The sequence below is a fragment of the Mercenaria mercenaria genome, chromosome 4 (genome assembly GCF_021730395.1).
Source record: "Mercenaria mercenaria strain notata chromosome 4, MADL_Memer_1, whole genome shotgun sequence".
NCBI classification, from domain to species: domain Eukaryota; kingdom Metazoa; phylum Mollusca; class Bivalvia; order Venerida; family Veneridae; genus Mercenaria; species Mercenaria mercenaria.
In genome coordinates this window covers 32,333,942-32,348,299 of record NC_069364.1, presented here as the reverse complement: position 1 = coordinate 32,348,299, position 14,358 = coordinate 32,333,942, and the positions used below count along the sequence as shown (strand labels likewise).

Sequence of the window (14,358 nt, the reverse complement as noted above, 5' to 3'; positions counted from 1 at the left end):
TCAAAATACAAAAAACGTACCACACTAATGTTTCCCACCAATACGAATATTTTGAATCAAAATTTAATCAGCCGTTAGTTTAACAGCCGGTTAAAGTTTCGAACAACTGGGCCCAGATTGTAGTTTGGACAGCAGTGACTATCTACCAAATCCCTTCAAATAAATTTGTTTCAATTAAAAAAAAGACGGGGAGGGGGACTGTCATGGGGCGTGACTAGTTTTCCTTATTATATGGAAAACTTTGAAGATCTCTGAAAGGGCTGGTCAAATTTAAAAAAAAAAAATTGAAAGCAATGTTCCTTGGAAGACCTTCCATTCTCAGTGAAAAACATATCTGCTGGAAGAATGGGCTAGTAATTACGCACCCTTATTTATTTAGTGGAAACTTAAAAACTTCCTGTTCTGCTTCAAAATAATTTCACGGATATTTTACTTGCATGACCTTATACCAAAACTGTTCAAGCAAGCTGTGAATCTCAGTTGAGTGATCTAAGGTGATCATGTCCGTCTTGTTGTTGAACACATTAGCCTAAAATGGATATCCTTTGGGAATTTTCATTTTGCCTATACCTTAGACCCATTATATTTTCCGGTGTTTTTGCACAGTGTAATGCACACATCCTCTATGTAGCTCATCAAGCACATTATTCCTCTTATTAAAGTAGGAAATAGCAGAAAGAGAACATGAAATCAAATGGAAATTTATGGTCTGAAACTTTAATTGGTTATTAGCTGGAGATAATGTCACTTGACTGTCAGGGTTGGTTAAACTGTTTGTTTAGGTCCACCTTTTCTCAAAACATATAAGAGCTAAAGCTTGGGAAATTTGCACCCTTATTTATCATCATTAAATGAGTGTGATTTCCAAGAACCATACCTCTGATAAGCATTTTGTCAGAATTATGGCCCTTTTTGTACTTAGAAAATTTGATTTTCATAGGATAATTGCCTGTGGTCAGTAGATTACCCCCAGTGTTTTCGGGATAAGTAGGTTAAAGGTCAAGGTCAAAATGACTTTAAGACTGAAATCAGTCCCCAATAAATAATTAATGAAGGCTTTGGCTTACAGTTGACAAACATACCTGTGGTGAGTATCTCGCCCACTTGTGTCAGTGGGGGTGTCAAGGTCAGTAACTGTGTGACTGCAAAAGGTTTCTGCTCAATAACTAAAAGACATGGGATAATTGTCTGTTTTCAGTAGATAACCCTTACTTGGGATCAGTTGGTCGGAGGTCAAGGTCACAGTGACGTTGAGATGGAAAGTAACTTACAAATGCTTTGTTCTTCAGTCAACAAACTTTACAGGATGATTGTATGTGGTCAGCAAATGAACCCTATTCTTTTAGGGTTCAGTAGGTCAGAGGCCAAGGTCACACTGACCACTAGACTGAAAACAGTTTCCACCCAATTTGTTAATCCCCTGCCACGAGTGGTGGGAGTTATAGGAATGCTCTCCGTACGTCTTTCTGTCATCCATCCTTCCGTCTGTAACATTTTGTGTACGCATTGTATCTCCTAAACCCCTTGAAGGATAATCATGAAACTTGGGTCAAATGATCACCTCATCAAGATGCTGTGCAGAACCACTGAGTCAGCTATGTCGGCTCAAGGTCAAGGTCACAACTCAAGGTCAAAGGTTTGAGCCTTCCATTTTGTATCCGCTTTGTATCTCCTAAACCCCTTGAAGGATAATCGTGAAACTGTGGTGAAATGATCACCTCATCAAGACAATTGTCAGCCATGTCACTCGTGGTCAAGGTCACAACTTGAGGTCAAAGGTTTGAGCCTTCAATTTTGTGTCTGCTCTATATCTCCTAAACCCCTTGAGGGATTTTCATTAAACTGGTCAAATGATCACCTCATCAAGACAATGTGCAGAACTTATGAGTCAGCCATGTTGGTTTAAGGTCAAGGTCAAAGGTTTGAGCCTTCCATTTTGTGTCTGCTCTGTATCTCCTAAACCCTTTGAAGGATTTTCTTGAAACCTGGGTCAGATGATCCCCTCATCAAGACGATGTGCAGAACTCATGAGTCAGCCATGTCAAGGTCACAACTCGGGGTCATATGTCTGAGCCTTCCATTCTGTGTCCACTCTGTATCTCCTTTACCCCTTGAAATAACTTTGGTCTAATGATCACCTGATCAAGACGATGTGCTGAACGCATGAGTCAGCCATATCTGCTTAAGGTCAATGTTACAACTCAAGGTCAAAGGTTTAAGCCTTCCATTTTATGTCTGCTCAGTATCTCCTAAACCCCTTGAAGGATTGTAATATGACTTGGCTGTAATATTCCCCTTATCAAGACAATGTGCAAAATTTAAAATTTACCCCTGCTAGCTTAAGGTCAAGGTCACAGCTCGAATGTTTAATGGTTCCACCCGATACAATCAACCCTTTCACTATCTATAACAGACTGCCTTGTTAATATTAATTTAATATAATATAAAAACACTTATGCTTACAATCATCAAACTTCATAGGATGATTGTCTGTGGTCATTAGATTGTCTGTGGTCATGGGTGGACGGATAGCTCAGTGGTTTGCACACTGGCCTTCCAATCCTGAGGTCGGGGTTCGATCCCCGGCAGCTACTCGGGAATTTTCAGAAACGCTTTTCAGTGTTTCCCACCCAACTAGAGGTGTACTGGTCAGCAACCCAGGCAATCCTTGCGTGTATCAGTGCTATACATTGGGCACGTTAAAGAACCAGGCTGTCTATTCGAAACGAGCTAGGCTAAGTTAGCCGGATAAGCCTGTATCTGATTTCTGATCTCTCTGTCGTGGGGGCTTTGTCTCACTCTGTCCCTCTGGTCAGATCGCTCTGTGTCTGTACTAGTAGAGGATGAATTATGCCCCCTGTGTGGCTGCATTTGAACTATGTAAAGCGCCTTTGGCGCTATATAAATCTGGTATAATTTAATGTACAACGCCGGTGAATATACTATGTGTAAAATTAGGCGTTTAATCAAATAAAGCAGTTTCAGTTTTTAGATGACACCTTCTGTTTGGGGGTAAATAAGTCAATAGCTACTAGTATAGGTGGATGATCCAGTTGCCCTTGTCCGTCGTCAACAATTTTACTTAAATAACCTTTTCTCTGAAACCACTGGTCAGAATTACACCAAACGTGGTCTGTAGCATTGTGGTAAGGTCCCCTTTTAAGTTTGTTTAAATGGGGGCACTTGGCCCCTTTTTAGGGGCAGCTAGAGCTAAATATAGAAAAACCTTTAGACAACTTCTTCTCATGAACCACTGGATGGATCATCATCAAACTGTAACATCATTATCAGGTAGTGACTCAGATTTGTTCAAATTGCTGCAGTTGGCCCCTTTTTAGGGCCGCTAGAGAAAAAAGAATACATTTTTCGACAAAAACAATCTTTTCTTGGGTTATATCTGGAGCATTTCTGTGCGTTTTCATATTGAACTTGCAAATATATTCTTTTGCACGGTTTTATAAAAGTGACCACACTTATACGTGTCATCTTTCCATGATAAGTTTTCCCCAAAGTTACTATCGCCCGCCGCATTAGCTCAGTAGGGAAAGCGCAGATCTACGGATCGCGGGGTCATGATTTCGATCCCCTGACGAGGCATATGTTCTCCATGACGATTTTATAAGACATTATGTCTGAAATCATTCGTTCTCCACCTCTGATTCATGTGGGGAAGTTGGCAGTTACTGTGGAGAACAGGTTTATACTGATGTAGAATCCAGGAACACTGATTAGGTTAACTGCCCGCCGATACATTTTAACTTAAATACTGTTGAAAAACGGCGTTAAACAAACAAAGTAAGTTGCTATCAAGTATGGTGTACCATTTGGGTCGAAAGTCTGCTTTTCGTGCGAGCACGTTTTAAAATATACATGCAAGTATAAAAATGTGCCTGCACTCTTAAATATATACGTCCACATATATATTTTTATACGTGCACGATTAATTATGTTATTGCACGCTTATATAAACGTGTGCATGCATGTATCAGTGCTCTTATTATTCCGCATGCACTTATAAAAAAAGTTACGTGTACACGACCATATATGCGTGCACCTACATATTTTCGCGTGCACGTATGAAAATATACTCGTGGACGTACATATTTATGTGTCCTCGCACATTCTAGTCGCACTTAATATATGAGTGCACCTATACATTTTCAAGTTTGCGCGTAAATATGTACATGCACGTGAATCTGTAATTCTGGATGCTCGTATATATACGCGTACACCTTTATATTTACCAGTGTACGCGTAAATATATACGTGGACTTATAACTTTATGCCTGCACGCGTAATTCTGGATGCTCGTATATATACGCGTGCACGCGTAGATGGACGTGCATGCGTAAATTTATACATGCACGCGAAATTACAAGTGCACGTATATACACACACGCAAGTACATATAAGCGTGCATCTACATATTTACTCGTTCACGTTTGAAAATATACAGATAGACGTACATATTTATGCGTGCACGCGTATTCTTATACGTGCACGTATATTTTGAAATTGCGCGCACGCAAAGCAGACTTTCAACCCAAATGGTACACCATAATCAGAGGACAGTAACTACGCCTTCTCTAAAAGAACAACATGATTGGTTGCTGGAAAATACTTTAAATCAGTAACAAAGTCTAACCAATGAATCATATATTTTATGTAACCTCTAAAAGTCTAATTTGAACGACACTTATAAAGCAATTACGTTTAACTAAATGATCCTTATACCGTTGTTTATAATCTATCTACCACATTTTTGTTATGAACATAAAATATGTCTATTTCTTGCTAATTTCTAATTTCGATATGACTGATTTCTCATATATTTGCCAAAGGTTTGAATACTGATAACTTTATAGAAAGTGTTGAATCTATAGTTATAATTACCTCTCTTTTTGATATTATGTAAACTTTTGACAGAAGTAATTTTCCAACGGTGTAATTATGCATATCATCTATTTGGATAGCTGCTTAAAACTTAAATTAAAAGTATTATGGAACTTTAAATGATATTGTTTATCAGTGTGAACACTATCATATATAATTAGGCACATGCATTGAATAAGGCAACGTAGGTGTACGTAAAAAGAAATATGCGCCATTTGTTATAAGTGGGTCTGCATCAACCACATAACACATTCTGAAACACATACTGCACTTGTGTTATTTAGAAGTGTAATGCACAATTTCGTTTACTCAGTTTTGTTAAAGAGTAAGGCCGGTATCTGACCAACTGTGACGTCAGTTCCGTTCGAACTACGGTTGCTGTTACAAAACTCAAACGTGACGCCATCAGAAACATGGACCGAGGAACCGTCAACCCCTTTACACGTCGGACTTCCTTTCATTGTCACCATCACCGTGAAAACGCGTCGCGGAGGCACCCTTATTGGCCGAGCGTACATGACGTCATATGTTCGTCTTACAGTATCCGTTGTGATACGTACGTCGTTTTTCCGTACTTCTTCTTTCAAATCATCAAAAAGATAAAGCTTTATATTATACGTTTCAGTTCCCTTGGTCGCGCCGAAAACCTCAATCCCATATAGCACTATTGGACTGGAGCACGTGAACGATATGGCATCTGATGAACAATTTTGCTTCCATTGGCCATCATACGTTCGAAATCTCGCAACACGTGACATGTTCGGGCTGGACGGAGGCGACAGTGGAATTTGCGGTTTCACTTCAGCTCGTTTTCTTGGGGTAACCTCCAAAGCTAGTGGAAAGTTATTAGCTTCTCGTTGTCGTTGTTTATGATTTTTATTCACCGGTGGGCGTTTTGTTTTTAATCTATTCCGTTCGTTTTTATTGAATAGTTTTGAAAGTTGTCTTTCCTCTCCATGGAAATATTGGAATATCGAAACAGCCTCGTCGTGCGATAAGATATCGCGGAACGAGACTTTCTGCGTGAAGTAACTAACGTCCATAGTTGGAAATCTAATAAGGTACAGCAGTGGTCCCATAACATAGCGACGATCAATGTCCGTTGACGGCTTCTTTTTTCGTCTGCATTCATTTGTCGCCCAAAGAACCATTGCCTCGAAAATAAGTTCTTCGTCAGCTTTAAGTTCGTCCGAGCGTATAATGGCTCCAGCGCATTCTTCACATAGCTCATTGAACGCGTGCGTTTTCAAAACTTCCATTCCATTTACAAAAATGAATTTCAAACATTTGTCATACAGATTTGTCTCATTGTGAATGTGAGCTTGTTCCAATATCTTACAGACGTTACTGACGGACATTCCTGTCTCCAAAAAATTGAAGCATAGTTTTGTAAGCCCGCTTATTTGAAATCGTCTAGCCGCGTAGAGTAAAGATGTTACATTGTCCGCATGTAGATCTATGTTTTCCGTGTATAAGTATCTGAAAATAAAAAAAAAAACCTGCTCGAAAAATGCATGGTGTGTGTAACGTTACAACCAAACAAAGCTATAAGATGTAACCAAAATAAAAATGTCGTTGCTTAAGATTTATGATACTTCGGCGGTACAAAGGTATACGGAACATTTGTAACGTATTTTTATCCACAGATGCAATCATATATGAATTGGTCTCTGGAGAAACTCGATGAGTTTCACTTCCCCAAATAGTACGCACTAAAACTGACAGAACGGACGATGAAGTTAGTAGGGGTTTGTACGTTGGAGAGACAAAGCTAGTCCCAGCGACAGGACAAATATTTTCATAGTGACACATGGCGAAGAGCATTTTGAAGAATATAAATTGATGTTTTTTAGTTTGTTTTTGTTTGTTTGTTGTTGTTGTTGTTGTTTTTTGTTGTTGTTTCGTTTTTGTTGATGATGATGCTGTTGTTGTTTGCGGATGCATTTTCAAACGGTTAATTTGCTGCTTCTGTACCACAACTTTATAAAGAAACTAAATTGATATTTTCAGACTAATAGACACTAGACATAAAAAAATATACACCATACTCACGTGAGAACATCTCTAAAGGTTTCCATGGTTACATCAGGCACATTTACCGCTATATCCGTGTTCTCCATGTGATCTTTTAACGCTCTGAGCAGGACCGGACTGCGTGACATCATAACGTACTTGTGCGCGCACACTTCCTCTCTGGCGTCTCCAACCAGAAAAATGACGTCTGTAGCAATTTCGTTATGAAGCATATAGATATTAGCTTCTATCAGCGATTTTCCAGTTTGCCACTCGTCCTAATGGGAAAAAGACACAAATATTTAGATACACCCTCAACACATTTCAGTGTTGCAGCACCAAAGGCATGCATTCTAAAAATACGGAAGAGCATTAGTGCCATGTGCGTTTTATTAACTCAAAACTCGATTTAGTGTATTGTATTTTGCTCTGCAAAATTTGATTGTCTGTCCGTCTGTCAAAGGCCAGACATGTATGGGCTACTTTTATTAACTCTTTAGACAGTAAAATGTAAAGTGGATAAATCTACATCCATATATTGTATCCAGCATGTAGGGACTTGACCATGTATGTATGACCTTTAAACGCTAAAGTTACTCCAAATATCAAACTGTATCCAGGATATATACCTCCCTGTACGGTATGTTTCGACTAGGTAGAAAACCTTCCTGGCATTGTCAAATAGTGAAATAATCTCGGTTCGAACACTTCACGGTCACCTATGGCCTCTCCGCACAATCTAGGGCTACCCAGGTACCCGATCTATGTTCAGTCTATGTTTCCTTGTTATATGGGCTGAAACTGTGTCAAAAACCTTCAGGCGTACAGTTGAAATAATGATGTTTTTAAAAACTTTGCCCGGTCGTCTTATATGACCTACGGCTACCAGAGAGCTATACAAGGTCTTTAACTTGGGTAAGACCGATACATATACTATTACTATGTTGGTTAGTAACTCGAAATTTCGACTTGCTTATCTACGAAATTCGAGTTGCGTATCTCGAAATAATAACATACGAGTACAAATGGCACAACTTGCTCTGTCGTATTCTGCCGTACTAATGCCTTCAAATAAAATGACCGGGGCTTCAAATATCAAGTACGCCTTCTACTTTCCTTTACCTTATAATACTGTTTAATTTTAAAGACCCACCACAACATAGTGACATACTTTTTCCACCTACATGAAATTCGTGAAAATCATTCTGATAATACTGGTATAAATCAGCTATACTACCGGGTGACAAGTGGAAAATTCAGGCCCTCCTTAAATTATTGTGTTTTCACAACTTCATCTGCAAACATAATCAGCCAATCTCATTTCAGTATATATTTTTTTTAATTATAGATAAACAACTGTCCTACCTTACCTAAACAAAATGTGGGCTAAACTCGGCTTAATACATCAAATACTGTGCATATTGCTATATTCATTAAAAATATGTTTACCCGATACTTTTATTTCTCATTTTTATAATGCAAATCATGTATAATTACCATCATGGAATTACAAAGGAAAACAGTTATTATTTTATTATTTTTTCTTTTGTGGTGCGTCTTTAAGTAAATTGCTAAATTTATATAGAATTAAGGTTGATTATTTAGTGCACTGCGTCCTTCGCAAATGTATAACATGCGCCTAGGCAATTCAAATTACGTTCTAGTATCCTTTCTAAACATGAACAATCCATCCCATACAGAACAATTGTCTAGTTCCTTCCAAGTTTCTTCAATCCGTTATAATAGGTCCAAATGCTGAGTGAAAGTGTACAAGAAACATATTTACTGTTAACACAATCGCCAGGTTACTTGTAGGCGAAACGGGTTCTATTTCTGACTGTGACTGAATGATTCATGAAATATAACACAGAGACCTCCACAGCCAAGTGATTAATGTCGCTGGATTTGAATCACAAGTCCCTCGCCGCTGTAAGTCAAGGTATAGAATTCATGCACGACAGGAAGCTACCCAGCTACGTTCTACCCAGGTTCCCGCCCGTGTCTTAAATAATGCCTACATAGACAACTAGAGCCTTCATTTACCATGTTAAAAAGAGGATATAACTTGTAGAAAGGTTAAGACAGTTAGTCTTAGAATTAATTAAACGAAAGACAAAAAATTCTTACCATTTCGTAAATTTTTCCCTGTCCACAGCTATTTCCCTAATATCTCTGGTTGGTTAAAATCAGTTATCTGCAGGTTTCCATTCAAAAGTTGTTCTTAATCTTCAATTACCTTCAGTCAATATAACTAAAATGTTTTTGAAACCTTACTGAATGACCACTTGAAATTTGTGTTTACCATCCTCTCTGGAAATATTTGAATCTATTCAATGACGTAATTTCATTAGTGGAGTGTCGGTTTGTCAAACAACATACAGGCTCCATATGGGACCGTCTTTTTTAACCATGAATGAGTGAAAGCATTGATTGATTTTTCCATCGATCTAGCTATCACTGCGTTTAAAACGGATGCGAATTCACATATGACAATAACTCTGATAATAAATCTAATGTAGGTGAAAACGCGGATAAATCAAAGGGTGACCGCGATATATTGAGCTATAAAAACGAGTGTAATGAAAGAGTTTATTAGTTGTTGTTTTTTCTTTAAAAAAAAAAGAGTAGTCTTTGTTGAACAACAAAAACGTGTAAATAATTGATGACATATGAAGTGCGATGTAAAAACACAATCAAGAAAAGTTAGCATGTAATTAGTTTAATGTTGTTGCTGTGGAAAAAAACACGAAGCAAAAGAAAAGTTTCAAGTTAGATGATCATCTTACAGAACAACTCAAACGCCTTATAAATAACCTTATGGTCTCCTTTGCTGAGAGGCAAATGGCACTGACTTCAAGCCACTTGTCTCCGTCGTCGCTGTTGATTCGAGCATCGTGACGGACCAATTCTTTTCAAGTGATTAAGTCATTCAGCTAACTTGTCATGGGTTTTTACTATGGTACTCACATATCCTGGAGTCAATTTATAAATCTACCCATGACGATAGCCCGTTCTAGCGGGGAAACTTCCCGTTCGGGAAGTCAGTCACTGGGTTTTCCTCTACATCCTGAACGGGAAACGATACTAAGTATAGTAATGGCTTCCCGTTCGGGAAGTAAAATCATCCTTTTCTGACTTGTTTCATTCAAAAGGCCCGGTGCATAAGGATATGTAAGGTATCATTAAATGAAATTCTCCATTGTAAACTTGAGAATTCTACCGTTCATTTTTTCTAAATATCCAAATAAAAAATATTTAACGTTGAGATTATTTATTTTCAAATTTTTCTGAGTTGGTTTTTGTTTGTGTTGGGTTTGACGCCGTTTTTCAACAGTATTTCAGTCATGTAACGGCGGGCAGTTAACCTAATCAGTGTTCCTGGATTCTGTACCAGTACAAACCCTGTTCTCCACAAGTAATTGCCAACTTACCCACTTGAATTATCAGAGGTGGAGGACTAATGATTGCAGACACAATGTCATTTAGCAAATAGTCACGGAGAACATACGCCCCGTCCGAGGATCGAACACGCAACCCCGTGATCCGTAGACCAACGCTCTTACCTACTGAGCTAAGCGGGCGGGCTTTTCTGAGTTGGAACCCCTTATATAAATTAGATGTATATTGAATTGTTTTATTACACAAATGATATTAGAACACTGTTTAACACTGACTTGCTTGAACGGTTGCTAAAACAAAGTAATATTTCCCGGCAGAAGCTTCAACACTTAGTTCTGAGAAATAACAAATGTAAATACATCTATACTCATACACATGCAGTTCTTGTTGCTTAAAATAATTTTATGCAAAAGTAGCTTGCATATGAACCTGAACAAAAACCTGAAAAAAACAACATTTTCTGAGTGGAAAAGGGTCATAATTCTGACTGATGCAATAAAGGTGAATGGTTAGATCATATTTCGATTAAAGTTGGTAGGAATTATCAGATAGTTCTTAGATTATTTTTAATCTATCAGTAGGCATGCTGCAAAAAAAACCCCCAAAACAGACATTTCTTTCAGTTTTGTTTAAAACTTCTTATTGCTTGATCAAATTTGCATAATATGAGGTTAATTAAGTTGACAGACAAATTCTAAATCTAATTCAATGTAAATATATATCCCGATCTGGAAGTTATGTTTCCTGTTCGAGAAGCTCTGAAATAAAGACATTGAAAACAGGAGCTGTCTGTTGAAAGCACGCTCGTCTATTGGAAGAATTGATGTAAGTATAGGTTCCTAGTTATTTTTTCAAATGGTATAGCTAAAACGTTGAGTAGAGAAATTAAGTTCTCTTGCCTACAAATAGAGACCATTTTGGTAAGCAAGTGTTCCAAGATTCAAAGTCATATATCAAACAGTCTAGACAAAATATGAAATGGTACGCGAAACTTAACTAATTTCTATGTCAAAAAGGGCCATAACTGAGCCAAAACTCTTGTCCTTGTTATGTAATCTTGCCTACACATGGAGACTATGAAGGTAAACAAGTGGTCAAAGTTTCAAAGCCATATGTAATACAGTTAAGACGAAATACGGACTGGTATGAAAAACTTGACTGATTTCCAACCCCAAAAAGGTCCATAATTCAGTCAAATATCTTTGCTATAGATCCATACCGTTGACTACAGATGGAGATCATGACCATGAACAAGTATTTAAAGCCACATGTCTAATAGTTTTGACAAAACTTGGACTTGTACAAAACTGAGCCAGTTTCCAAGTACAAAATGGGGAAAATTCAGCCAAAATACTTGACAGAGTTACGCACTCATGCCGCCTACACATAGAGCCTGTTATAATAAAACACGTGTTTAATGTTTCAAAGCTACAGGTCAAATAGTTTTGACAAAACATGGACTTGTAAAAAAACTGAACCAATTTCCAAGCCCAAAAAGGGTCATAATTCAGCCAAAATACTTGTCAGAGTTACGTACTCATGCCTACATAATAGAGACTGTTATAATAAACAAGTGTTCAAAGTTTCAAAGCCACAGATCAAATAGTTTTGACAAAACCTGAGCCAGTTTCCAAGTACAAAATGGTGAAAATTCAGCCAAAATACTTGACAGAGTTACGCACTCATGCCGCCTACACATAGAGGCTGTTATAATAAAACACGTGTTTAATGTTTCAAAGCCACAGGTCAAATAGTTTTGACAAAACATGGACTTGTACAAAAACTGAACCAATTTCCAAGCCCAAAAAGGATCATAATTCAACCAAAATACTTGACAGAGTTACGTACTCATGCCTACATAATAGAGACTGTTATAATAAACAAGAGTTCAAAGTTTCAAAGCCGCAGGTCAAATAGTTTTGACAAAACATGGACTTGCACAAAAACTGAACCAATTTCCAAGTCCAAAAAGTGCCATACTTGACAGGGTTATGTATGTACCCTTGCCTACAAATAGAGACTGATATAATTAACAAGTGATAAAAGTTTCAAAGCCATATGACAAACAGTTTACAAAAATATGAACAGGTACGAAAAACTTAACCAAAATTTGTGAGTTAAAAAGAGGTCATCATTCAGTCAAAATCCTTGACAGAGTTATGTACTCTTCCCTTAAAGTGGACATGGTGATGGTACACCGGTTGAAAGTTTCAAAGCTATGTGACAAAAGGTTTTGTCAAAATTAGGACTGGTACGAAAAATTTATCAAGGTATGACGCCGACGCCGACGCTGTGCATGGTGAGTAGGATAGCCCTCCTTATTCTTCGGATAGTCAAGCTAAAAGTGAAGGGTAAAAATTTAGATAAATTATCTAAGTTTAACTTGGCATATCTCATTTAATGACACCATGTTTTCTCTCAGTACGCACCTGGCTTTTTGAATGAAACAGGTCAAAAACAAATAATTTTTCTTCCCGAACGGGAAACAAGTTACTATATATTTAGTAACAAGTTCCCCGTTCAGGAAGACGGAGAAAACCATAGATCGGGAAGTTCCCCTTACTGTGATTAAAATCTCTTAAATCTTCCTTACCTTCCGTAGACTCCAAAGATACACAGTTAAATGGATGAATATGGTAATTCATATATACGTAGGTAATGTTGGGCCTACTGCTTGATCATGTAATAGCTTTTTCATTTACAAGATATATTTTTGAAATATTAAGACATTCTTACCTTTTGATATAACTAGGTTTTTGCCAAATGATTAAGAAAAATATTGTAAAAGTTGAGCACATATTAATCAAAACTGCAGGTCGGATGCTAACAACCCCATTCATTACACGTATTTATATTTACAGTCTTTAATCAATTTCGATTAAAATCTTTCAAAGCCAAACTGCATCTTCGACCGTAACGCACTTTCTGGATATTTTTTCTGTCATTACCTTAAAGCTAATTTGTTTAAATGCATACCATTTAAAACGCATTTCCAGTAAATTATTGATTATTACATATCTGTTGAACGAAGATATGATCATATCATAAAATAGCATATGGGTTGATTTGCCAGTTTTGAAGTTTGGAAAGTTTTAAGGATTCATTGATTAAACAAACAATTCACACGAATTTACTTTGATTTTTCATGTTAGAATTATTTGTATGTACATAATAAACCATTTCAAAACAATCACAAAATAAGTTTTGAAACTAAGCGGCAGCGAGTTTGACAAAAACAAAAGGAAATATTTTACACCATTGTTTTTCAATCCACTTCCGTATAGGAATTATAGGATGCTGACTCTTGTTTGTAGGCTTATTTACAGTCACCACTGGTAACCCATATGGTCGACTCTTCCAGAAGATTGGTAGTAATGATAGTGGGAGATACAGGAGACGCCCAAATTCTAGAAGCAGCGTGCTATGTGATAAGCACCTCTGCACGGGACTCTTATCCCAATTTTGATAATATTTAGTTGGAGGATCGGGGGCTCGAACTCACGACCGCTGGTTTCTTAGTCAGGCAGTGTAACTATTGACCACTGCGTCCACAGATGACTCTTTCACACCCGCTACTTTTAAACCCATTAATGCAGTCATATGGTGAAAAAAATCATGCTATTTGTGGGAAAAGCATCAAATTCGGTAAACAGTGTGGATATGGTGTGTTATATTCAAAACGAAAAGAAGTTTGGAAAATATCAAAATGGCCAACATTATCCAAAATGGCCGGCAGTCATTAAAACGTGAAGAAAAGTGAGGATCAGACAACCTCAGTTTGGTAGATTTTTTTTCTAGCAAACATTTTGATTTAAATACCTATTTGATTAGATTTCAGTCATTTATTCAGTTTCTAATCTTCCTAGCAGAATTTTAAAAATCGCTTTATGGAATAATACATATGAATTAAAATGATAATGGTAATAAACATATCATCTGATATATTATCCTGATAATAATTATCGAGAAAATAACCTCATGTTTTACTATTTTATGTATTTTAAACTTTAACGTAACTTTTATGTGTTTCAGTTTAGTTTTCGCCACATAATT

General features: G+C 37.2%; 1 protein-coding gene across 1 annotated transcript; it reads right to left on the bottom strand.

The window, feature by feature from the left end:
- Positions 1 to 4,646: 4,646 nt before the first annotated feature.
- LOC123553334 (BTB/POZ domain-containing protein 6-like) lies at positions 4,647 to 9,299 on the bottom strand. Its single transcript, XM_045343070.2, has 3 exons — positions 9,034 to 9,299; positions 6,946 to 7,184; positions 4,647 to 6,372 (listed from the first exon to the last, which is right to left on the bottom strand). The coding sequence occupies exons 1-3, from the start codon at positions 9,034 to 9,036 to the stop codon at positions 5,199 to 5,201; spliced, it is 1,416 nt and encodes a 471-aa protein (XP_045199005.1). The 5' UTR covers positions 9,037 to 9,299; the 3' UTR covers positions 4,647 to 5,198.
- Positions 9,300 to 14,358: the final 5,059 nt, after the last annotated feature.